General features: G+C 46.8%; 1 protein-coding gene across 1 annotated transcript; it reads right to left on the bottom strand.

Annotated features, from left to right (window-relative positions):
- Positions 1-8,791: 8,791 nt before the first annotated feature.
- LOC124703278 lies at positions 8,792-16,505 on the bottom strand. Its single transcript, XM_047235506.1, has 9 exons — positions 16,269-16,505; positions 14,626-14,811; positions 14,042-14,134; positions 13,674-13,856; positions 13,472-13,574; positions 13,187-13,372; positions 11,324-12,297; positions 10,543-10,988; positions 8,792-9,341 (listed from the first exon to the last, which is right to left on the bottom strand). The coding sequence occupies exons 1-9, from the start codon at positions 16,503-16,505 to the stop codon at positions 9,284-9,286; spliced, it is 2,466 nt and encodes an 821-aa protein (XP_047091462.1). The 3' UTR covers positions 8,792-9,283.
- Between the last annotated feature and the right edge of the window lie 4,249 nt (positions 16,506-20,754).

A 20,754-nucleotide genomic window follows, 5' to 3' on the forward strand; every position in this document is an offset into this window, starting at 1 on the left:
GCTAGCTCAAGGAAGATTCATATACATATATCATGGAGAGAAGCTGTAAGCAATGGCAGGAGCAGCTAGCGGCACTTGCGCTCGCGTTCCTCCTCTTTGCGCCTGCGTTGTTGGTGCCGTGCACGGCCACCGAGGCCGTCGGCGGCAAGGACGGGTTGGCGTCGCCTGGGAAGACGCTGCCGCCTGGGTGGACAGGCGACTCGGGGTCGGACCAGGGGTCCAGCCCTGAGGGGTCGTGGAAGTACGAGTGGGGCTGGGCTGCTGGGCCTGGTGTAAAGGTCTCCAGCTTCGGGTACGGTTACGGAGGCAGCGGTGATGCAGGTAGCGGCGGCGGCGGAGGAGGTGATGGTGACAGTGGCACTGGCGGCGGCGGAGGATACGGTGGCGGTCCCAGTAACTATGGTGGCAATGATGTTTGGGGCTATAATGGCGAAGCCGGTGGAGAAGGAGCGTTCGGCGACGGAGATGGTGCCGCTGGCGGGAACAGGCGTGGCCTATTCCGCGGCGGAATGGCAGAGAAGAATGGGGACGGTGGCAGCGAAAACTGAAGCCGCCCGTCGCCGCCTCTTAGCCATGCAGACGCGGTTAGTCATGGCATGCATAAATAATACTAGTATTGCTAATAAGGGTAAAGCAGTCTATGAAATAAAAGATGTGCCAGTAATATCTGCACTGTGTGTATACATCGATATAGTAGTGCTGAAACTGAATGCTCTCAAAACCTCGATCGGTATAAGCAGGTAGAGAAGTTCCCGTGCAGGGCTGTATATGTATGTATGATGTTCTTGACAGCGCTTGTGTCTTTTCCATGGCCGATGCCAATAGCCAAATATAAAAGCGGGCTTTGCTGAATCTTGGGTGACTGCAATCCGTCAAAGCATACTTGTTTATTGACCATTACGATTTCTTTGCGAATCTTGCGTTGCACCCCGAACACGGAGCGGAGCAATGGAAGTGTCGAGTTTAGACCGAGACAGAGGGAACAACAGTGCGGTGTGGACGTCACATAGTAGCAACGATGGAGGTGAGCTTAGAGCATCTCCGCGTCCCCCTAAACCGTTATCCAAATGGCGCGTTTGGAGATGTGTTTTGTTCGTGCCGCGTTTGGGGGGCGTCGCTCCCTAGTCGCGTCCCCCAAATAAAATTTCGAAAATTTTAAACTTGTGCGAGATTCAATTAAATTCATCCAAACTAGGCATATATTACATATATTCGAATGAGATTCGACTAAATTTAAACTAAACCTAATTCAGAAGAACTTGCGGCGGCCGGAGGCGTCGTAGTACTGGTGGAAGTTGTACATATCGTCGGTGACGACCTCCTGCATGACGCGCTCGTCGGGCTCGTCCTTCACCAGGACGCTTGGTCCTGCCTCGCCGTCATCGGTGAGGTCTGTTAGACAACATGTATACCGTATAATGTACGCCATGGTAGAGGCTTTTTCTACCCTATATAAACATGTAACACGAGCCAGGGAGAGGCATCGTTTCCGCCCATATGGTATCAGAGCCACCTCTTCCCAAACCCTAGCCGCCGAACGATCACACAAAAAATCGCCGCCGCCGTCGCCGCTCCACGACCCGCCGCTGTGGTGCTCTGCACTGCCGCCGCCAAAACCACGACCCAAAAACCCCACGACCTGCCGCCGCCAAAACCACGACCCAAAAATCCCACGACCTGCCGCCGCCCTAGCTCTCTGCTTCGGCCGCCGCCAAACTACGACCCAAAAACCCCACGACCTACGATCTACAACCCTGCCGCCGCCCTCGACTCTGTTCTTCGGCCGCCGCCACGACAACAACGACCGATCTGATGGCTTCTTCCTCGACGGTTCCCCTCGGCGTCATGCTCGGTTCTCCGCCGGCCACGAAGCTCACACGCTCCAACTTCCTTTTCTGGAAGACCTTGGTGTTCCCCGCCATCCGCGGTGCCATGGTTATGGGTCTCCTTGAAGGCACTGACCGTGCACCTGCAAAACTCATCTCCTCCAAGGATGCCGACGGCAAGGACATCAGCATCACCAATCCTGCTTATGCTGCATGGATGGCGTGCGACCAGGCAGTCGTCATCTACCTGCTGCAGTCGCTCTAGCCGGAGCTCCTTCCCCACGTCTTCGGCCTCGAGACCACCGAAGCCGTCTGGAACGCCATCACACGCATGTTCTCCACTGCGTCTCCTGCCAAGGTGAACGCGCTGCGTGGAGCCCTCAACAACACCAAGAAGTCCTCCATGACTATGGCGCAGTTCTTCGCCAAGATGAAGGGCTATGCATCCGAGCTGGTCGCCCTCGGCAAAACCCTCGATGAGAGTGAACTCATCACCTACCTTCTCAATGGCCTTGACGGAACATACAATGACGCCGTCGCATCCGCTAATGGACAACCTGGTATCACTGTTGATGAACTTTACGATCAGTTAACTGCTCATGATCTTCGTCATTCCATGCTCCAGGACACAGGTGACAGTTTCACCTCCTCTGTCAATCTGGTTCGTCGTGGCCAGGGTGACACACGCCCTCGAGGACGCGCTGCTGATGATGATGACCGCGGCCCCCGCGGTCGTGGCGACGGTGGCTACCGCCGCGATGCTGATCGTGGTCCTTGTGGCCGTGATGACGACCGTGCACCACGCCGCGATCGTGATGATGATCGTGGCCATGGCAATCGCCGCGATCGTGATGATGATCATGGTTCCCGTGGCCGCGGCGACCGTCGTGATGATGGTGGCATCCGCCGCCGTGATGACTCCACTTGGCGCCGTCGTGATGATGGACCCCGGCGTGATGGTGGTCGCCGCCGGCAGTCGCGCGCACCCACTCCGTTTGTTGATGTTACTTGTCAGATTTGTACTATTCATGGCCATCCCACCAACGAGTGTTGGTGGCGTTATCAAGACCGCAACAAGGAGGATTCTGATGATGAAGCTGACCGCCACGATAAATCTGCCAATGCTGCCTCTTATGGAGTCGATACGAACTGGTACACCGACACAGGTGCCACTGACCACATCACCATCGAGCTAAGCAAACTCACCACCCAGGAAAAGTACAAGGGCCGCGACAATGTCAACACGGCCAATGGTCATGGTATGCAAGTCTCTCATGTTGGTCATTCAGTTTTGCATACCCCATATAGTTCCTTGCATCTAAACAACATCTTACATGTTCCAAGTGCCTCTAAAAACTTGTTTTCCGTTCATAAACTTACACTTGACAACGGCGTTTTCATTGAGTTTCATCTTTTTTTCTTTTTGATTAAGGACCAGGCCACAAGGGAGGTTCTGTTTAAGGGTCCATGTCTTGGTGGTCTTTACCCTCTACTTCCAGTTTATAGTGGGGGGCGCAAGGAAGCTTTCATCACAATAAAGCCATCTTCATCCACATGGCATCGTCGTCTAGGCCATCCATCATACTTTGTGGTGCATCAAATAATTAGGAAAAATGAACTCTCTTATTCGCCAGAAATAAATCCCTATGTCTGTGATGCTTGTCAGTTAGCTAAGAGTCACCAGTTGCCATACCCTGTATCTACTAGTGTCTCTACAGTTCCTCTTGAACAAGTGTTTTCTGATGTATGGGGTCCAGCACCTGCTTCTGCTGGTAAACATGAGTATTATGTCAGCTTTATTGATGATTTTAGCAAGTTCACCTGGATTTACTTGCTTAAGAAACGATCTGAGGTGTATCAAGGTTTTCTCAACTTTCAGAAATATGTTGAACGAAAGTTTGAAAGAAAAATTAAAACTATGCAAACTGATTGGGGTGGTGAATATGAAAAACTCAACAACTTCTTTCAAAAGGTTGGCATAGTTCATCATGTCTCATGCCCACATGCTCATCAACAAAATGGTTCTGTTGAACGCAAACACCGCCATATCGTTGAAGTTGGTTTGTCTCTTTTAGCCAATGCCTCCATGCCACTAAAATTTTGGGATGAAGCCTTTTTCACAGCCACATTCCTGATAAACCTTCTCCCTAGCAAAGTCATTAACTTTGAAACACCAGTTGAGCGCCTCATGAATACCAAACCCAACTACGAGTCTCTTCGTGTCTTTGGTTGCGCTTGTTGGCCAAACCTTCGGCCCTAAAACAAACGAAAACTTGCGTTCCGATCTACACGGTGTGTTTTCCTTGGGTATAGCCCTCTTCATAAAGGTGTCAAATGTCTTGATGTCAAAACTGGTCGTGTCTATGTCTCTCGTGATGTTGTGTTTGATGAACAAGTTTTTCCGGCGGCTGAACTTCATCCTAATGCCGGCCGACGCCTCCGTAATGAAATTCTTTTGCTTCCCACTGATATATCTTCATCCACTTCCACTATTGGGGATGCACAAACTAATGACTACATGCCTTTGCCCATTGTGCATGTTGTCGCTAACCCTGATCAGGTACACCACGAAGATGCAGTCTATGATGATAGTGCTTCTGATTCTGATCAGTCCGATGAAAATTTCGCTGAAAATGATCAAGAAATGGCCCCGGTAGAGCAAGAACAAGATCCTGCCCCGTCTACACCGCCACGGGGCAATGCCGGCGCGCGATCCCAGGCGGATTCGCCATCTTCCTTGGATCGGCCGCCGCCTGATTCCCCTGGTCGCGCCAATGATTGGCTGCCAGGACGAGACAGCGATGCTGATGCCGCGCCCAGTCAGGTGCTGCCACGCGTGCGCACCAGCTTGGCTCCCGCGCTGTCTTCTCCGCCAAGGGCCGATTCACCGCAGGCGGCACATGCCCCTGCTTCCCCTCCCGTGACCGCGCCTCCGACAGACGGTGATGTGACGCGCCAACCTGGACCAGCTCTGCCTGACTCTGCTGCTGCGGGATCCTCTGCAGCACCAGCCCATGTGGCCTCCTCTGCGCCGGGAATGCGTACACGCCTACAAAAAGGTATTCGACAACCCAAAATTTATAAGGATGGTACCGTGCGCTATGGATTACTTACATCTTCAGGAGAACCTCAACATTTGTCTGAAGCTCTTTCACATCCTCAATGGCGGGTTGCAATGGAGGAAGAATATACTGCTCTTTTGAATAATCATACATGGCACCTTGTCCCTCCTGTCCAGCACAAGAACTTGATTGACTGCAAATGGGTATATCGCATCAAAAGAAATTCTGATGACACTATTGACAGGTATAAGGCTCGGCTTGTTGCCAAGGGATTCAAGCAAAGGTTTGGCATTGACTATGAAGATACCTTTAGCCCTGTTGTTAAAATAGCTACCATTCGCACTGTACTGGCCCTTTCTGTTTCCAGAGGCTGGAGTCTTCGGCAGCTAGATGTCAAGAACGCGTTCTTATATGGTGTTCTGGAAGAGGAAGTTTATATGAGACAACCCCCTGGCTTTGAAAATCCCGATGCTCCAACTTACATATGCAGGCTTGATAAAGCACTCTATGGTTTGAAGCAGGCCCCTCGTGCTTGGTTCTCACGGCTGAGTTCCAAACTTCATGATCTTGGTTTTATTCCCTCCAAGACTGATACATCTCTCTTTATATATCACAAATCCACCATTATGATCTATGTTCTGGTATATGTTGATGATATTATTGTGACCAGTTCCTCAGATGCAGCTATAGATATTCTTCTCAAGGACCTCAATGTTCATTTTGCCTCCACCATGGCGAGGTTCCATGCGAATTGACGCACCTGTGGTGCCTACCACACTCCTAACACCCGTGCGTCGTGCGCGATCATTGAGACCTCGCACATTGCAGATCAGCAACATTGGTTCGTACGACATGGACACTACTGTAACACCCGTAGGACACCTGAGGGTCAAGCCTCGATGAGGCGACCACCCAACAGCCCCAAAAGCGGTGGGGAGCACCCTCTGATCGTAGCAAGCGACCACCCGTACAGCTCCACTATCGCCTCGATCATGTCATCCGTCATAGGTAGCTCGAACATCTTGTGGTAGGCTTCCAAGGCAGCCTCCGACGGTGCCTCATCCCCAGAGAGTAGACCAAGCTTGCGCATTAGATTTCTGACCGCCTTCATCTCCGTGTTCATGCCACCGGGCTGTCCTGCGATCCTCGAACTGCGACATGGCTGAAAGTTTAGCACCAACAATCTTCGTCGGACAGCCGGAGTTTGCATCAGAGCGTCCGAGCGCGACTTCGCAGCTGCCAGGAACTCACCAACGGTGCGCGGCCTTCAACTAGTCGTACTGGATAGGAGGACTTGATATTGTCTCGATAGGTAGTCACTCGTCTAGTGGAGGCAGCAATGAAGGGAAAGAAAAGATTGGGGAGGCAGCAGCGAAAAATAATCTTGATGAATCTGTGCACGCCAACCCTGGGAAAATTCCAATCTGGATCGGTGCCCTGGCTGGTTGGAGAGGCCTGTTTAGCATTCCAGCCCACCCCGTCCAGGTTCCCTTTTATTTCTGCTTCGCTGCTCAGTCTGTCACTCGCTCTACTCCTGTTTAGTCCCACCTCGCTTCTTGACAACGAGACACACCAGCTTAAATACCCCGTTGAAGTAGAACGTTCGCCGAGCTCAGTCACGAGAGCTTGTGACCCATGTGGGGGCGTTAAGTGGTGTGGATGTTTGGTGCGGACTCTGGGCCTGGGCCTGTCTTGTAACCTGCTGGCCTGCCCGTTCCAAGTTGCGTAGTGGGCTGGGTGGCTGAAGCGAAGGCTTTTGGCCTCTCAGCCCCTGAAGTGGCAGGCACCGCGTGAGGCTGGCTTCACAGAGCAGCGTTCACTGCCCGCTTCCAACGGTGGGAGGATAACAGGCCGCTGCAACATGGGCCCGCTCTGGCCTAGGATCCTTCCATAACAAACCACCATTTTTTTCTCGCATCCATGTGTCATTTTGATTTTTTGCTTCTCTCCTTTCTTCAGAGAAAGTTGTCAATAATTTAATTTATGCAGAGGGCGAGAGTTAATCTATGCGTTAAAAAAATGATCGAATAGTCCTCACAACAAAAAAATTATCGAATAGAAAGGATTAGGTACTTGTTGGAGACTGCCATACTTGTACTGCTTATTTTCTCCCCAGTCATTGGTTCACTTTGTGAAAGGCACTAGCTGCGGAGCTTCACGGTAGCTCTCCGTCCTCTCCTCCCCTAGGGTTCCACCCCCCCCGCGCTCTCCCTCCACCGTTGTTTCAGCCCTCTCTGTCGCTCCCCGCGGGCGACAGGAGGGCGGTCGCGCCCTAGCTCGGCCCCGAGACCGCCTCCCCTGCCGCCGCCGGGCAAAGCCCCGTGCGGTGCCGGTGGCGGTGGTGATGCTCCTACCCGCGCGTCTCGAGGGGAGCGTAGGGTTCCCTCGACCGGCGGCGGTGCTCCTTGGTTCGATGGTGGTTCCGGCGGTGGCGAGGCTCCTTGGGCAGCGGCGAGCTGGTGATGGCGTCGCTGGTTGGCGGCGAGGCGGCGCCTGGTGGTGCCCTCCCGACCCAGATCCGGGCCCTTTGGGCCCCATCTGGGTCCCGGTGGGTCGGTTTCGAGCGGAGCTGCCGCTTCCGGTGGGGAGGTGGCCGGAGAGGAGCATGGTTGGGGTGGTGGCGTGTGTCCTGCAACATCCCAACAGGGGCTTCACGAGCACAGGCTAGGTGGGTCTGTGCTCGGCCGGGCCTGGTATGTCCCTTGTCGGCATGTCCGGACTGGTACCGCCGCTGGCGGTGGAGCTGGTTCCCTCCTGCGTGTCCAATACCTCGTCATTCCTCGGTTTTGGGATCCTCCTTGGTCCTGCTGGCTTCCATTGGTCGCGGTTAGACGGCGGTGGTGTCCCTATGGCCGTGGTGGCGCAAGTTGGTGGGCGGTGTGTCTGGTGGAGCACAATGAAGCGTCTGGGGCAGGGTTGCGAGGGTCGGGAGAAATCTCTGTCGGTCTGGCCGACACCGACGCTGTGACGCCTGTGGGCGCCATCTTCCCTTCCTGAAGGGCGTTGGGTGAAGCCTTCCTCCCTTGTCCCTGCGTGTACCGGGGGAAATCCCAGGATTAGTCCGGGCAGCAGCGTCGTCGTCATCGCATCCCTTTTTGAAGGTGCTGCTTGGTACGCGGGGCTTTAGAGTGCTAGGAGCGTGGTGGGAATTCTCCGGAGGGCGCGGTGGCTATAGGCAGTGGCGGAGCTTCAGCCCGGCATGCCCGGGCGGCTGCCCGGGCTTCAGCTGCTAATCTCCTTTGAGTTCTGTTAGAAAGAGCTAGCTTAAATAAGGTTTTCTTGGGGCAAATCTTAATCAAAACAATGGCATCCATACTTTGCCCAGGCTCAGCGATCGGGCTAGCTCCGCCACTGGCTATAGGGCATCTTCGTTTTCGTCGATCCGACCTTGTCGACCTTCTTCCTCCTTTCTTTCTTTTGTGTTTTCTTCTGGGCGTGCTTGTGTTGATGCCCCAGCAGTTGTACGGTGTGCAATTGTTCCATGTGGTTGATATATTAATATAGCGGGGTGAAAACCTATTTCGAGGTAAGGCTCTAGCTGCCCTCTTCCAATGGTCCTCTCTGACCGAAGTTACAACTCACCCGCCAGCCCTTTCTTCCGTATTTTCCAACCATTTGTCGCGCTGTCTTATTTTGTAGCAACGCCATCAAGAGCGACTCCTGGCCAGCGGAACAAAGCCGCATGAACGGCGACAACGGCTTTCACTCTCACAACTCACAGGCCCATGACAGTTTTTGTCTACAACATTCGATGCCTCCACTCTAAAGCTTAGCTAGGGCGCGTTTCATTTTCCCTGACGTGCCATGTTCCATGATTACGTCCACAGATTACTACGACAAAGAACAAAATAAGAGATGGACTCGGCAACAAGTGTAAGAGCATATCTAGCCATTGCAATGGTATTAAAAGCACAGCTACCAACTATCCCTGGTTAATTTTTTCAACTGCAAATCTAACACAGCACATACAGTTTTGCCTCTGCACCTACCAATTCCATCAAGCATCTAATGTTTACTTCAGACAAGGGGCCTTCTAACACAAGGCCACTCCGGAAACCAAACAGGTTACACACTATCAGGGCAAAACATCACAAGTCTAAGCTAGCTCTTTTTCTCCCCCCTCAACAAAGTATCTACATGGTGCTTATTCTTTCTTTCCTCTTTTCTTTTTCGAGGGGAACGGGGGCATCATGAGAATTCAGTCATAGCAAGCAGCACAGGCTGTGCTATGGTGGAACGGCGAATCGAACGACGACCGGGGAACATGGAAGGTATAAAGTCAGGATGTACATGATGATGATGATTATTTTGTAGAGTAACCCTCTGCTATTGCTGCACCGGGTGTGCCCGGTGTATCACTATCTTTCTCTTGGCTTTGACATGTCTTTTGTTGCGTCAGCTGGAGAGTGGTGGGAAGTCGCCGTTGTCCTTGAGATGATATGGCCCAGCATTCCTGCAAAATTGTACAGTTAAATTACGCATTGTAAGCAACTCAACACTGAAAGCATGCATGCGAACTGAGCAGCCAAGCTACATGGTAATCCATGAATGCCATACGAAAAATCAGAAGTCCTCTGGGGGATGGCTCGTGTGAAACTGCCCAGTCTCAACCACATACTACTTGGATAATCAACATGATAGACAAGAAGGTGTCCAAAGATACTAGTCTTTTTGTGTGACAGACACACAACACCAACATAAATTATGGGCGAAAAGGATGGGAACTTCAGAGAATGAACGGGTACATGAAGTAGACATGCTAATCAGGATTGTCCCAAAGGAAAGGCACACCACCGAACAAGACAAGAGCGGATGAAGATTAATGTGGACGGTGCTTCTAGTTAATTACTCAAAACAGGGGGTAGTAGTTTAGTTATGTGGGAAAGCGTGGGCAGATTCCCAAGTGGCATCAAGTACCTGGTACGCTTCCCTACCAAATACTTTGGCAGCTGACGTCCCATGATGGTTTCACCATGGCAATGGACAAGGATCTAAACTACGTAATGTCAACTCAAAAGCACAAGTTCATGAATTGTTAACTTGTGGCAATCCCAGTAACTGAGACTACAACATCATGGCCAGACTAAGGCTTTGCTTCATGTGTCAACAGACATACTAAGCGACTCACTTATGTGGAAAACAGGCATCCTTGATTCTACTAGGGTGCATCTGGATTAAAAGGGCACCAAGATTTCTCTACAAATGTATACAAAATGAATAAGGTGATTCTCTATGTATTAAAAAAAGACTTGTTCTCACCACACAAAAAAACTGTGCTTTAACAGTGGTACTGCACAAACAAGAAATAAGCATAGCTATTTTATTACGATCTGATAATAACATGATGTCCTTGATTCTGACCCCACGAGAGCGATTTGATAAGGTTAGTTTCGTAGATCGTAATCGTAAGGAAATTCACTTTACGTGTAGCTGTGTTCCTTTCACAGATAGGCTAAAGCATGGATAATGGCCATGTTTATATATTTTGACGGAAGCTCCAACCCAACACTAGAAACACGAAATTATTAACTGTAGCATATCTCAATAGACAATAACCCAGCTGAGATGGTTAAGAAAGAGCTATAAGCTAGGCGTCCCTCCCATGGAACAGTTGGTACTATTGCTTGACAACCAAAGTAATGCATCATACTTACCTCATACGATTAGAACCCTTTCCAGGATTTGGTGCTGGAGACACAGGGCTTACAGGTATAGAAGGTTGACTGGTGGTGGCAGAATTTGATCTGTTGGCTTGGTCTTGGGAGGTACCCTTAGCTTCCAAAGGCAATGCCCCCAAAGTACCGAATTCAAGTTTATTGTCTTGTGCGTGAATAAAACCATTGCCACGAATATTATCCCTTGGAGCCCGGGGGGATGGAGATGATAATGGTATATTCAACGGGGAGGGGATTCCATGATCATGTGCGCCAGGAATATAAATCTGCAATGGATGGACTTGCCTCCATTCCTCCGATGGTGCTATATCTGCAGGCATCTCCATTCTGGGAAAGCGTTGACCCCTGTGATAGTTATTTGGATGGAAATTATGATGCCTTCCTCTTTCCCCTCGTCCAGCGGGTGGCCTATCCTTGCATAAAGTCTACAATATCCAACAAGGCAGACAAACTCAAGAAAAACACAAGACACAAAAGCCCAAATGACACAAATATGCCTTAGCCTTGTAAAAGTAACATAATTCTGCTATAGAAACATAAAACTAGCAGGGCTTTCCTAGCCTCGTGTACAAAAGATATGCTAACTCCAATAGCGAAATGAATACACAAGAAACATAGTGATGGCTGATCCAAAAAGAAAAAATCATATGCATGGACGTGGCATAAAAAATAATACCTAGGGAAACACCAGATATAGTTAGTAAAATGCAAACTTTTTGTTGTATAGGCAGGCGTACGAATGTGCAAAAAGGGAACATACCGGGTCAGGAAAGTAGGTGCCTGTTCCGCGAGCTCGCATAGGATCATCTGGTTGATAAAATGGTCTTACAACATAATAGCCAGGTGGATAAGAACCAGGGGATATTCCACTTGTACCAGCATATCCGTAACCATTTCTTCTGCTATGGCCATTCGGTGAGCGATTGTTCTGATACTGTGCAGGTGGTGGAGCAGGCATTTGATAGTAGACTTGATTAACTGGGTACTCATGGTTCATTAGATAATCTTGGTGGCACCCTTGTGCATAGAAGAGATTATTCAAATTTGTTCCGTCGTCTCCTGTAAGATCTGACAAAATGTCACTAACGGTACCTCCATCACCACCCACGTCTTTAATGTGTACTCCATTGGTATCTGACTCTATTGCTGGGGTTAAGCAGTTCTCCACAGGATGTGAACTCTTATCACCAGACACATTTCCAGTGGACCCTTTCGATGCCATCCCATGGTGTGACGGGTTTCTATCATAGTTGACACCACCCTTGCCATTTCCTGGCTCATATGAGAGATGTGGTGCATAGTGAGCTTTCCAAGATGGCAAAATTTCACTAGTTGATGGCGCAGCCTCACATAAGTCACTGGCATCCCTCGTACTGATAGAACTAGTTACAGGATTAACGGACTTCATTTCCCCGTGCTCAACCATAAGATTTTGTTCTTTGGCCTTCAAAGATTCATGATTATTAAGATCTGAAATGCTGATGTTGTTGAACTGATCAGATAGATCACCAAAAGAATTACTGTATAAAGGTGAAGAATCCTTGTTGTCTCTTTCAACATTGAAGTCCAGTGCGATGTCCTGCACATCTGGTCTTACCATAGTGTGGTTTCGCTTCAATGTGTTCCTAAAGAATTGGTTCACTTCCGGCACAGCAGAACTGGCAGGTACTTGAAGGATCTTCCCAAGCTTCCTGGCACCAAGATCAAATGCACTTCGTATCCGGTAAAAGTTACCTGCGCACCGCTGTGGTATTAGGCCAGGGAAATAAAATAGAAGACGGTCTGGTCTAAACATCTTGGATAATGCTAAGGACAAAATAAACAACTCAACAGCTCAATGCACTTAAGCAACAGTGAAGCATACCATATTGCCTTTGGGCTGGGTTCAAACCATATTTATCCACCCAACAGATAATAAATCAATGCCCTCAGTTATCCATATTCTAGCCTATCAGACAGGCAGCGCAGGCAGCAGCATCTGGCAGTTAGGTGGTCTAAGGGAGTAGAGGCATGACATCACAAGGGTAGGCAATTCAACTGAGCATAGTAGTACTGCTTGTTTCAGTAACTGAGAATTCGCGTCTATGCATAACTGAAATGGAATCTATTGGCCCATACATGAAGGGAAACTAAGCACGGTCATGCAGCAGCGAGCAAGTAACAAAGAAGTCAGTGCAAATGACACTACTTGCAGTTAACGTTAAATTTTAAAAACAGTCAGGCTTGATTAGGTAGATACAAAAAGAACAAATTTGGACAAGCGAATATCAACATTAGAGCAATTTAGTGTGGGAAGACCAATGCAACCACTCATGATGTGAGCTGATGGTGCGATGATATTGCCAGGTCACAAATCACAGGGTTGAAGCATTAACATTTTTCATGCATAGTAAATGTCCAAAAGTGTGCTGAGCTACATATAATGCAATTAATTTGATAAACCCGCATTATTCACCTTAGTTGCAGTGCCAACTACCAGAAGAAAAAGAATTCGCAAATAATGTAAGGTTGCAACAATCAAGTTTATGCATAAACCCATTCGAAAATAAACTCATATGGCACAGTTTCAAGCGCAATCCTCCCTTTTGTACAATCAAACTTCAGGATGAAGCAAACAACAAACCTTTGCTGACACTCCGCCCAAGATTGTTATTCTGCTTCAGCGGATCTATTATGTTGAGAAATTTTCTTGAGAACACTCGAGTATTTTTCTCAGAGTTCCTAGGGAGCACAGTAAACCTGTGTGCACATTCTTTGAGAAACTCCTCCCGCTCAAGGGAATCACCATCATGAGTGCCTGGTGCGTCACCTGCACATGAAAAGTTACGTGATGACCAATTGTAAGTAATGACCAATTGTAACAGTAAAAAATGCAATCAAATGAACAGATCAGAGTGGATTCACTTACAAACTAGCTCGGGTAAGGAAGACAATGGTACAGGGCCATACAAGCTTATACCCTTGTTGTCCCAGTCAAATTTGCTATAATAGTCCAGAAATCTATAGAGGACCTGCAGAAGAGGATGTAGTTATGTCAGATATGGGACGGGAATGTGTGCATCTAAGGGAACCAGTAACTTTACAGATATGGAATACACGTCCAAACTTACAGCTAATGGACCATCCAAAGATTGGTGGAAAAGATGGAAAATATATAGCACCAATATCTCCAAGGCATAGGTAGAAATTAAACCATGGTGAGCACCAAGGATGCGGCTTTCATAATAACACCAGGCTTTTATCAGCATTATACTTTTCTTAAAAAGGTGTTTTTTCCCAAATCTTTGATCAACCTGCAAGACATGACAGTTATAAACATGAATGCCAATGAGCAGACTGACTTAAGACAACCTTTATCCTAAGTCATACCCAGAAGGAAGAGAAAAAAGAACTGATGCTTTATTGCATCATCAGATAGAAGAGATGCATTAAAGCCAAATAAACAATCAATTATATGTTTCACCTTTTAAAATATTACCTGCTCGAGGAAACAAAGGGTACAGAGTCCACCAATCTGATTAAACGAGATGTCTACAACAATATTTTGGACTAGGCATTTGACCAATTTGACCTGCCATCAGAAGGACTTATCAATTGAAACATTTGGATGATAAATACTGATCGACAGCACGGTCACCAGTGCAAAATCCATAGCAGTTAACATAAAAGGTGACCTTCCACAATAGCCTATGGTATAATGATGTATCCATGTGCATAGGAATAACACAGCAAAAATGACAACAGAACACAGTACAGGACAGTACACTTCATGTGTTCAACAATTTATTTTCTTGTTGGCAGTAACATTAGGATATTCATAACTATCATTCATGGCATATGCGTGGATTATTCAATTGTCGCTAGCCCTACATATGTAGGACCAAAAAGTTGGTTGATAGAGGCAATTGGATAAATTAAATGTAAGTGAATCACAAGAACTTCACTACCCGACCTTGTATAGGGTACATAACCAATAAGCATTACTAAGAAGTCACTGCAACAACTTAAAAGTGTGTGGATTAGGTCTAAATCGACATAAAGAAAACAGTCGAAGTGGCGAACCTCGGCATGGATATACTGGACATCCTTGACTTCAAACTCAGCATCTCTCCTCAGCTCTTCTGATTCTAGAACAGCGCGTACCTCATTTGCTAGGTTTTCATCAGACCATGTGGAACCAAATGCAGTCAAATCAATATCTCCGTCGGGAAGATATGTTTTCAGCGGAACAGATCCAAATGGAAAGACCTATGTTTTACACACACAAAAAAGAAGGTTAATTTTGAACTTCTATATTGCTGAACAATTATTCAAAATAACTGAACCAGTATTGGTAAAGCTCAAGCAGTATTTTTTTACCATTTTTGTACTCAACAAAATCTGAGATTTTCAGATTGTCTATCTTATGTCAAGTTTTTTTGCGAACGATATCTAATGTCAAGTTGGCATAAGTAGTAGTCCCAAGCTGAGCAGCTTTTTTAGGGACGGAGGGAGTATGTTTAATGGACTATTCATAGAACAGTCACAGTGAACCTCTTGCAGAATTTTTATGTGCATGATGTGTGTGCTTGTTTTGCTGTTTAGTACACAATCTATATTTAATTCATTGATACTCTATTTCCATATAGAATTATAGATACCTGAACCATCTACCGAGCACCCTGAGAATGCAAACTTCGAGGTATATACGAAGCTGTACTGAACAAATTCCTCGCCGTCGATGCTAATGGTGAGGTGTATAGAGTATAGACAGCACAAACATTGGGAGCACAGAGATGGTTCATTCACGTGCCAAGAAGTGACGTTACATGTTTGCCATGTGAGATACCATCAAATAAAGCATACTGAACCCTACTGAAATCATAAGAACAAAATAAAAGTAGACAATTCATCTCAAGATATGAGAAACATTGGCCAGATTTCCTGTGTCTCATACTAATAATAATCCAAAAAGACGTATACCTAATAGCGTAGCACGTGTGCGAACATCACCTTACTCAAAACAAGATAACTATGCAGATAAAGTCAGGAGATAAATTTATTGTGTGCGCAAACATAGTACAATTAGGGCACCTATCCAAAGGACCATATAACAAGGCATGGAGGGCTACGTCACGAAAATGGTCGGTAACGTACCAACCGGCCAGCTCAAGATCAACAAAAACGCTGATCTTTAATGCAGTACCCAGACACGTGACATCCATCGATTGGCACTCGCATAAATAGATGAGCATTAAACCATATGACGTGGAGCGCAAGTCTGGTAATTGCATAAAAAACATTCATGGCCAATAGAAACATGACAAATCTAGTCCCCCCAGCCACAAACGAGCAGAATCTCAAATATACCTAGTTGTATTTCAGTTCGGCGGCATCACTAGCGCTAGATAAAAACAAACACCTCAACCACTAGCCCGTTGCAGTAGAGTTAAACGAAACCACAAGCATAGTAACTATGAAATGAGCAGCAGCAGCAGCAGCAGCACCTAGCAGGTTATACTGACAAAATTTCCATGACCTAATGGATGATGAATCAGAATTGAGTGTGAGGAATCCTCCCAAGTACATACAACATGTTAAGGCAGCTACATAGACATGATCCTCGGAACGTCACACGCTACTACAAGCCTATGCAGACATGCCCATGTAAGCAATCAGAAGACTAGGGCAAGCATAAAACGGAATTAGCTGGTTATTATTATTACCTCGCAGCCGACGGTGCACCTGATGAGTCGCTGGACGTACTGCACAACGGCGGCCCGTCGGCCCTCTGAGGGTACGGAGGGCTGGATCCGGCCGACGACGGCGAGCGCGGCGTCCTCGAAGGGCAGCCAGGCGTCGGCGGAGATCGAGGACGGGTCCGGGTTGACGGGCGCTGGCGCCGGCGCCGCATGGTCGGGCTCCGGCTCGAGCACCACGGGGCGCTCGTGGATGTCGACCATGGGCGCCGGAGCTTAGCTCGGTCGGTCGAAGCCCCAGGAGCCGCGCGCGACCTCCTCCTCCGGACACGGACGCGGACACGAGGCGCGGAGCAACCGCCCGAGGGAGGCGGGGCCGGGTCGGTAGGGAAGACGCTGGAAGCGGACCGCCGAGAAACGGCGTGCCCCCGGAGGCGAGGACCGTACGCTGGGGCGGGGGAGGGTGATCGGCGGCGGGGGTAGGGTCGCGATCTGGGCGCGCCGCCGGCGAGGGGACGGGAGGGGATAGGGACAGCGGGATTAGCGGAAAAAAAAGAAGACGAGGAGGAAGAAAGAATGGATTTTTAATACGTGACGGGAGGAAAAAAAGGCAAATTATTTTTCTCTCCTCCGCGGGGGAGCTCGTCGTCTCGCTGCTCGCGCGCGTGAAGAGAGAGAGAGAGATGGCGTGGTGATGACGACGATGACGTCAGTCTGCTCCGCGTGCGTGCGTGCGCGAGGGTCGATCGGGAGGAGGAAGAAGATGGGGGAAAAGAAAGGAAGACGATGAAGAGGAAGAAAGAGGGAGAGAGGAGGCGGCTTGAAGCCAAGATTTCCTTTTCGTCTTTTTCTTCTCCTTTCTGGTTCCAGGAGAAAATACAGTACTTGTCTTTTTTCTTTCTTTTTCCCTGCTGCTCTGCTCTGATGATGAGTTCTTCTTGATCGGCGGCGTCGCTGTCCCCCGCGGTCTCCAGCGGCGACGCTTAATTTGCTAATGGAACGGAGGCTGCGGCGGTGCCGGTGTTGAATCTTCTCTGGCGTTGGATTGCATCGTCGGCAAGCAAGCGTTGGACAGTTGGGAGATGACCCATAGAGGAAGACTTTCATGCCCTCGTGTTGGTGGAAGCTGCATCTCCTCACCAATGCTCCGATTCAAACCCATGGCGATTAATTATTGCTGTTCAATGTTTTAGGATGATTCAACAATTTTCTAGATGAATGGTATGTTAAGCCAATAACCGGATCAACGAATTTTGGTTTACGTGGCAAAAAAGTTGGCGGGGCTAGTTATATTGCCGCCATACGGCATATGCTATTAATATTGCCATGCAAATATTCCCTATATAGGATTGTAAAGTATGACATTGACCCATAGAGGATGACTCTCTAGGAGTAGTGTTGGTGCAAGCTGCATCTATTCAAAGCTATGGGCTTAGCTTTCTTTTTAGGGAATTCAATTCAAAGCCATCAGTAGGCTAGCTGCTCCATGATCATGGTTGATTAACTATGGTGTTCAATGTCTAGGACGGTGAATTTTTTCTCTCTCAGTGACTTCCAAAGTGGGATGCACCAAGAACTTCATCTATGTAATATCCATTTTGTTTGGTATTGCTTACTAATACCATTGGAGATATGGCTCAAGACCTTTGTTGATACTTTGTCAGTATAGCGGTGGATTGCAGGGTGAAGATTATAGCAGCGGGCGTTCGGTTCAATCTAGATGAATATCAATAAACATATCAACTGGTTGATTTTATGTGCACGTGATAGAAAACTGGCGGGCAAAATATTTATTATGTTCGAGGTGCTTTATACTTCTTGTGAACTTTTCTAATTTATCTAAATTTTCCTTCCAAAAATCAAATACTTAAATTTAATTAGAGACAAGAGGTAAACCAACAAGTCCGACGAAAGATTTGGAGTGTGTTTGGTAGCTCGTATTCCCTCCAAACAGGAAATCGGGCAGCGGAAATTGCGGGAATAAATGATGATACATTGAAAATGTATCCATGAACTTTGCTGATATTGATATGATATTTACATGATATATGATGTAACGAGCATGTTTTACATTGATTTCGGGGATTTTGCGTGAAGTTTCCATTTATTCGGTATTTAATTCTCGGAGGCAGAAAAATCTATTTTCAATGCTTTTGAATTTTCAGGAGCTGCGCGGTTCGAAAAAGGGCAAGGTCAAAGAGCTCGCTTCAAAAGATTTGAGATGGATCCAGCGGGCCAAAGGGGAGCGCCAAGAGGCTAACATGATGCAAATGGGGGGTATGTCACAGGCCCCTATCCCAGCCGCACCATGAGGGGTATCTGCCCCTCGGTTGTCAGTTTCACTCAAACTTTCGTGTGGTGTTGTGTTTTGACCTAAAAACATCTATATATATACCCCTTGGTATTTTATTTTGCGGCAGACAGACACGGAGATCAAAAACATCAAAATAGAGACTTTCGTTGCTAGAGGGAGATTGGAGGGGAACCTCTACCGAAATTTCCTTTAGTGACCTCTCCTCCTTCACCAACGCCTCCACGATGTCGCTCTCCACCATGAGAGGGGAGTAGTCCACCCCTTAAACTTGGGGTCTGTTGTAGTAGCTTGATCCAATCTCTCTATGTACTTCACTAATTAGAGTCACATGATTTTCCTAGAAGATTGTGGCCATATATGGATTACCTTGATGGTTATTATTGTGGTGAGATGATACATGTTATGCATTTACCATTGTGTTGGAACTTTTTTACGATTAGTCATACTTTGGAAGCACATTATGATTTCCTATTTCATTGGTTAAGATCATTGTAAGTGCAATGTCTTGTTTGCCTATGTCACGAGGTGTTTGACCGCACTAAGTGTAGGTAGATGGCATGGATGCGGGATGCACACGACAAATAAACTTTTGCATGTGTTGCTATATGTGTGTTTTTATATAAGGGAGTGTGATGTATGTACATGTGACGGTATTGGAGGGTGTAACCATGTGGCAACGATGGTGTAGCTTAGTGACAACAAAAGCTATACGTGCATCATTTCATATACGCGCATCTAGGAATAAAGGAGAACACTATTTGTGACCAAGTAGCAAAAATGGCATGCTTTACAACAACCTTTATTATTCTCAACTTCATGTTTTAGGACATGTTGCCCATATAAATGTTATCATGTTAATGTAATATCCCAGGTAATGGGGTTACAAAATTAGAGGAAACAGATGTGTGCATTGCATTCATGCATAGAAAATCTGGGGAATTTTCGCGCTTTAAAGTAAAACAGTTCACAAGAATCGAAGTTTCACTTGACCTTGGTGGAATTGAAGTAGCTCATCAAGTCAAGCGCTATAAACCTCAATGTGACTTTGTTAAAACTTTGTTTTGGGTAGAGATAATTTGATCTAAGGGGTTAGATCAAATGGATCTAATAATCAACACAACGACACTTTACTCAATGATCAACTACTTGATCAAACAACAGATCATAATATGGTAATCATTGCCATAACCTAAGAACATTTATTCAATTGCAAATCAAGTAACAATAAAATGGAGAAACCATTCTTCACTTATCTTTTCCATGTCTTAAAACTATCCATGATCCTACCATGAAACCTCATGGTATTCATTCCACTTCAATATTGGAATTATCACAAGGAGATCCAACTAAGGAATATAATTCTTCTCCATCTCAAATTATTATACATCAAAACCAGAGAGGTGAGAGTTCTATATTAATTATTAGTAAAGCAATAACAAACCTGGAGCTAAACCTTGGATATACCTCAAAGTATTCAAATCATCATCTTTGAGAGGAACACTAGGATATTATTCAAGATAATTCCTAGAGAGATAAACCCTTTATATTTAACATAGACATTGAGGATCACATCAATCTCTATAGAGCCTAACCTCAGGTTAGTATTAAAGTCCTTCCCAAATGAGACAGAGACCATTCATACTAATCCAAGCTTTACCTATTTTAGAATAAAGGACAACCTTTGAACTAAAGTATTAGGTTGTAAACCATTTTCCTTGGAGTGGTGAGATAACCCATTATCACATGGTATAATACCATATCCATGAATTGATAAGATGAGGAAGAGACTAACCCAATTAAACTAGCCAAATGAAACCTTAGCCTAGATACCTAAGGAGATATTAGGAGTACACCATAAACCCTAGAATAACCATTCTTAAATGAGAAAGCTCAACCTATGGTGTTATACTCAAGATAATTGAGACAACCATAACCATGCCCATTCAAAAAACTATAAAAGAAAGTATATATATTTAATTGATCAAGACAACACTTAATCTTGAGAGTGGGAAACCTATTAAATGAGAGATATCATAGGAAGCCAAACCTTGATCATTATAGATTGAGTGATGATCATAAACCCTAAGAACTTGAGGTAAAGATATTAAGAACAAGTTGATCATGCCTAAACCATGATCATGCCCTTGAGAAATGTGAGGATAAGTTAAACCCTAATAGGATAAGTAGATATCATTCACC

This window comes from Lolium rigidum, chromosome 3, assembly GCF_022539505.1.
Source record: "Lolium rigidum isolate FL_2022 chromosome 3, APGP_CSIRO_Lrig_0.1, whole genome shotgun sequence".
In the NCBI taxonomy this organism is placed as follows: Eukaryota; Viridiplantae; Streptophyta; class Magnoliopsida; order Poales; family Poaceae; genus Lolium; species Lolium rigidum.

Bases quoted from the DNA above. Each gene is read 5' to 3' on its own strand.
- LOC124703278 (XM_047235506.1), bottom strand. From the start codon at position 16,505: ATGGTCGACATCCACGAGCGCCCCGTGGTGCTCGAGCCGGAGCCCGAC. The intron at 14,135-14,625 runs GTTCGCCACTTC...TTCTGATGGCAG, and splicing joins TCCAGTATATCCATGCCGAG to GTCAAATTGGTCAAATGCCT. The intron at 10,989-11,323 runs GTATGTTCCCTT...TGGATATTGTAG, and splicing joins GCACCTACTTTCCTGACCCG to ACTTTATGCAAGGATAGGCC.